This window comes from Cherax quadricarinatus, chromosome 13, assembly GCF_038502225.1.
Source record: "Cherax quadricarinatus isolate ZL_2023a chromosome 13, ASM3850222v1, whole genome shotgun sequence".
In the NCBI taxonomy this organism is placed as follows: domain Eukaryota; kingdom Metazoa; phylum Arthropoda; class Malacostraca; order Decapoda; family Parastacidae; genus Cherax; species Cherax quadricarinatus.
This window is the reverse complement of record NC_091304.1, coordinates 12,569,125-12,575,124: the sequence shown is the minus strand read 5'-3', so window position 1 is coordinate 12,575,124 and position 6,000 is coordinate 12,569,125. Positions and strand designations below refer to the sequence as shown.

At 38.7% G+C, this 6,000-nt stretch overlaps 1 protein-coding gene across 1 annotated transcript in view; it reads right to left on the bottom strand.

Moving 5' to 3' along the window:
• The window catches only part of LOC128688632 (uncharacterized), an 88,853-nt gene that overhangs the window by 34,448 nt on the left and 48,405 nt on the right, over positions 1-6,000 (bottom strand). Inside the window, exon 11 of the mRNA XM_070084520.1 lies at positions 4,321-4,459. Within this exon, the coding sequence (XP_069940621.1) occupies positions 4,321-4,459 (139 nt within the window). The remainder of the gene's footprint in view (positions 1-4,320; positions 4,460-6,000) is intronic.

The window sequence follows — 6,000 nt, the reverse complement described above, 5'->3', positions numbered from 1 at the left end:
GTATATATTACTAAATGTAAAAGGAGAAACTTTCGTTTTTCCTTTTGGGCCACCCCGCCTCGGTGGGATACGGCCGGTGTGTTGAAAGAAAGAAAGAACAAGTGTGGAGTTAGTAAAGTATAAATATAATGGTCCAAGTCAGACCAAAATGTCGTCATAAGTTTCAGTCTCCTATGTGTGAGTTATTAGTGCATATGCATATTTTCACAGGTTTTTACCAATCAGGTTGAAAACTACGGTCAGCCCTACTTAATTAACCGCTTGAGGGTCCGTGCCGTAGTGCTATGGCTGTGAACCCAGAGTCAGTGCCGTAGTACTACGCCATGAGCTCGATTCACTTAGATAACCAGTGAACGGTAAATCTGGACCTAGATAAGAGAGGATAGGTCTATGTGGTAAGTGTGCACCATATAAAAAAATCCTGCAGCACACAGTGCATGAGAAAAAAAACTGCAACCAAATTTTTGCTTAAAACAGCGACTTTGCAATGTATTTTTGTATGGTTTTCATAGTTGTATTCTCAGTTTTTTGGTCTTGTTTTAGGACTGGTCTGGTTTTAGGACACAAAATATCGTAAAATTGAGCTCATATTAGCGGAAATGTTTGATTTTTGCAGATGTTCTAGAGTAAACAGATCACATCACATGTCTAATACAGGTCAACTGGTGGTCTAATATGAGTTGACGAATTCTCTGTGTTATTTACACAATTTTTACAATATTGCATAACAGTAAATCTTCTGTCTTTTGGTGTGAATAAAAATTCTTTGTGAATAAAAAAATCAAAATGAGATTCATGTGTAAAGTCTGGGAAGATAACTAATGAACAGAGGAAATGCTGGAAGTAGGTATGATATTTCAGGTTGCAGTCAAGATGAAGACCTAAAAATTTGCCCTCAGTGTGTCTTGTAATGGAGAACTATTGATCAATTTGTTAAGTTGGATATTTAAAGCTTTATTTCCAAACAGCATATAGTAGGTTTTATCTATATTGAGGGTGAGTGTGTTGGTCATCATCCATGTAGATATTTTTAGTAGCTCGTCATTAACAGCGTAACTGAGTGTAGTCGGATTTGAGTGGAAAAAGAATTAGTGGAATAAGTCCACTAATTCTGAAAACAGCTAAACAATCATAAAAAAATTAATTTCATAATTCGAGGGATACATACTATCGGCAATATTATACACCCCCTCCCCCCTATTAGCCTATTAATGAAGTTTTACTGTATATATATGCACCTGGAGAAGAGAGAAGTGTAGAGGAGAGAGAGATTTTGGGAAATGTTGAGTGAATGCGTGGGGAGTTTTGAATCAAGTGTGAGAGTAATGGTGGTTGGGGATTTTAATGCTAAAGTGGGTAAAAATGTTATGGAGGGAGTAGTAGGTAAATTTGGGGTGCCAGGGGTAAATGTAAATGGGGAGCCTTTAATTGAGCTATGTGTAGAAAGAAATTTGGTAATAAGTAATACATATTTTATGAAAAAGAGGATAAATAAATATACAAGGTATGATGTAGCACGTAATGAAAGTAGTTTATTAGATTATGTATTGGTGGATAAAAGGTTGATGGGTAGGCTCCAGGATGTACATGTTTATAGAGGGGCAACTGATATATCGGATCATTATTTAGTTGTAGCTACAGTTAGAGTAAGAGGTAGATGGGAAAACAGGAAGGTGGCAACAACAAGTAAGAGGGAGGTGAAAGTGTATAAACTAAGGGAGGAGGAAGTTCGGGTGAGATATAAGCGACTATTGGCAGAAAGGTGGGCTAGTGCAAAGATGAGTAGTGGGGGGGTTGAAGAGGGTTGGAATAGTTTTAAAAATGCAGTATTAGAATGTGGGGCAGAAGTTTGTGGTTATAGGAGGGTGGGGGCAGGAGGAAAGAGGAGTGATTGGTGGAATGATGAAGTAAAGGGTGTGATAAAAGAGAAAAAGGTAGCTTATGAGAGGTTTTTACAAAGCAGAAGTGTTATAAGAAGAGCAGAGTATATGGAGAGTAAAAGAAAGGTAAAGAGAGTGGTGAGAGAGTGCAAAAGGAGAGCAGATGATAGAGTGGGAGAGGCACTGTCAAGAAATTTTAATGAAAATAAGAAAAAATTTTGGAGTGAGTTAAACAAGTTAAGAAAGCCTAGGGAAAATATGGATTTGTCAGTTAAAAACAGAGTAGGGGAGTTAGTAGATGGGGAGATGGAGGTATTGGGTAGATGGCGAGAATATTTTGAGGAACTTTTAAATGTTAAGGAAGAAACAGAGGCAGTAATTTCATGCACTGGTCAGGGAGGTATACCATCTTTTAGGAGTGAAGAAGAGCAGAATGTAAGTGTGGGGGAGGTACGTGAGGCATTACGTAAAATGAAAGGGGGTAAAGCAGCTGGAACTGATGGGATCATGACAGAAATGTTAAAAGCAGGGGGGGATATAGTGTTGGAGTGGTTGGTACTTTTGTTTAATAAATGTATGAAAGAGGGGAAGGTACCTAGGGATTGGCAGAGAGCATGTATAGTCCCTTTATATAAAGGGAAAGGGGACAAAAGAGACTGTAAAAATTATAGAGGAATAAGCTTACTGAGTATACCAGGAAAAGTGTACGGTAGGGTTATAATTGAAAGAATTAGAGGTAAGACAGAATGTAGGATTGCGGATGAGCAAGGAGGTTTTAGAGTGGGTAGGGGATGTGTAGATCAGGTGTTTACATTGAAGCATATATGTGAACAGTATTTAGATAAAGATAGGGAAGTTTTTATTGCATTTATGGATTTAGAAAAGGCATATGATAGAGTGGATAGAGGAGCAATGTGGCAGATGTTGCAAGTATATGGAATAGGTGGTAAGTTATTAAATGCTGTAAAGAGTTTTTATGAGGATAGTGAGGCTCAGGTTAGGGTGTGTAGAAGAGAGGGAGACTACTTCCCGGTAAAAGTAGGTCTTAGACAGGGATGTGTAATGTCACCATGGTTGTTTAATATATTTATAGATGGGGTTGTAAAGGAAGTAAATGCTAGGGTGTTTGGGAGAGGGGTGGGATTAAATTATGGGGAATCAAATTCAAAATGGGAATTGACACAGTTACTTTTTGCTGATGATACTGTGCTTATGGGAGATTCTAAAGAAAAATTGCAAAGGTTAGTGGATGAGTTTGGGAATGTGTGTAAAGGTAGAAAGTTGAAAGTGAACATAGAAAAGAGTAAGGTGATGAGGGTGTCAAATGATTTAGATAAAGAAAAATTGGATATCAAATTGGGGAGGAGGAGTATGGAAGAAGTGAATGTTTTCAGATACTTGGGAGTTGACGTGTCGGCGGATGGATTTATGAAGGATGAGGTTAATCATAGAATTGATGAGGGAAAAAAGGTGAGTGGTGCGTTGAGGTATATGTGGAGTCAAAAAACGTTATCTATGGAGGCAAAGAAGGGAATGTATGAAAGTATAGTAGTACCAACACTCTTATATGGGTGTGAAGCTTGGGTGGTAAATGCAGCAGCGAGGAGACGGTTGGAGGCAGCGGAGATGTCCTGTTTAAGGGCAATGTGTGGTGTAAATATTATGCAGAAAATTCGGAGTGTGGAAATTAGGAGAAGGTGTGGAGTTAATAAAAGTATTAGTCAGAGGGCAGAAGAGGGGTTGTTGAGGTGGTTTGGTCATTTAGAGAGAATGGATCACAGTAGAATGACATGGAAAGCATATAAATCTATAGGGGAAGGCAGGCGGGGTAGGGGTCGTCCTCGAAAGGGTTGGAGAGAGGGGGTAAAGGAGGTTTTGTGGGTAAGGGGCTTGGACTTCCAGCAAGCGTGCGTGAGCGTGTTAGATAGGAGTGAATGGAGACGAATGGTACTTGGGACCTGACGATCTGTTGGAGTGTGAGCAGGGTAATATTTAGTGAAGGGATTCAGGGAAACCGGTTATTTTCATATAGTCGGACTTGAGTCCTGGAAATGGGAAGTACAATGCCTGCACTTTAAAGGAGGGGTTTGGGATATTGGCAGTTTGGAGGGATATGTTGTGTATCTTTATATGTTTATGCTTCTAGACTGTTGTATTCTGAGCACCTCTGCAAAAACAGTGATAATGTGCGAGTGTGGTGAAAGTGTTGAATGATGATGAAAGTATTTTCTTTTTGGGGATTTTCTTTCTTTTTTGGGTCACCCTGCCTCGGTGGGAGACGGCCGACTTGTTGAAAAAAAAAAAAAAAAAAAAAAAAAAAAAAAAAAAAATTTTAATCCCAGAGTTTCCATTCTGATTTCATCATTCCAAATAAAATAAAATAAAATGAGATTTTATATTCCACATAGTGCACATAAAAAATTGTATTTAGTCCTCTTACCTTAAAGAGAAAGCGAGCGTATTTGATGGCCAACCATGAGCGCTGGCGTGGTTGGGTAAATGTGCGAGATGCCTCTGCATACAGTTCTTCCACTCGTTGATAACAACCTGCCCGACGCTCCAGCTCTATCAGGTACATCCTGGTTGTAACAAGATGTAAGTACACATATTGTAACTGCATTAGTTTTTAATACACATTCTAAAGATAAATACTGAGAGTTCACTGCAAAATTTTTGACTCTTTATTAATTATAAGTAATTTATCAATAAAGAAAATATTCACTGTATATTCTGTCTACATACAGTCTTATTCCCTCTACAAACTCATTCATTTTAGTCATTTTCAAATACTTAAGAACATAAGAAAGGAGGAACACTACAACAGGCCTACTGCCCTATGCAAGGCAGCTCCATTTCTCCCATCGGCTTAAGCCAATGCCTTGACCTAGTGAGGTCAGACACGTCACTTAAGGGAGGAGCAGTGCATCCGACCTAGTAGCACAAGCTAGTCAGGTCCAATTCACACCCACCCACATCCACTCATGTATTTATCCAACCTATTTTTAAAACTACACAATGTCTTAGCGTCTATGACGGTACTCTATTACCAAACCAGTGCTTTCCTATATCCTTCCTGAATCTGAATTTCTCCAATTTAAAACCATTGCTGCGAGTCCTGTCTATGTTAGATATTTTTAGCACGCTGTTTATATCCCCTTTATTAATTCCTGATTTCCATTTATACACCTCAATCATATCCCCTCTAATTCCATGCCTTTCTACAGTGTGCAGATTCAGGACCTTCAGTCTATTCTCATAGGGAAGATTTCTGATACATGGGATCAACTTTGTCATCCTCCTCTGTACATTTTCCAGTGCATTTATATCCATTCTGTAATTTTTTTTTTTTTTTTTTTTTCAACAAGTTGGTCGTCTCCCACAGTGACCAAAACTGTGCAGCATAATCTAAGTGAGGCCTAACCAAAGATATATAGAGTTGAAGAACAACCTGAGGACTTCTATTATTTATACTTCTTGCTATGAAGCCAAGGATTCTGTTAGCTTTATTGCGAACACTAATGCACTGTTGTCTTGGTTTTAGATTACTACTAACCAAAACTCCTAAATCCTTTTTGCAATCTGTAACATTAAGATCTACATTATTTAGTTTATATGTGGCATGATTATTTTCGTGTCCAACATTTACCACTTTACATTTGTCTATATTAAACTGCATCTGCCACTTCTCCGACCACTGCATCAGTCTATTCAAATCATCCTGGACTGCTCTAATGTCCTCATTAGAATGAATTGGATGGCCTATTTTGGTGTCATCAGCAAATTTGCTTATGTCGCTATTTATTCCCTCATCTATGTCGTTTATGTAGATTGTGAACAACAAGGGGCCTAACACTGACCCCTGTGGAACACTACTTGTGACATGCCCCCATTCTGATTTCTCACCATTTATGCAAACTCTCTGCTGCCCATTCGTCAACCATGCCTCAACCCAGGAAAAAATTTCTCCTCCTATTCCGTGTGCCTTAAGTTTCCTCGATAGCCCCTGATGTGGAACTCTATCGAAAGCCTTACTGAAGAACTTATGGTGATTAGATGTAGGTGAAGTAGTCTTAAACTACTTGCACGGAGAAATAAGAATGTGAGAAAAACAAAGAACTGT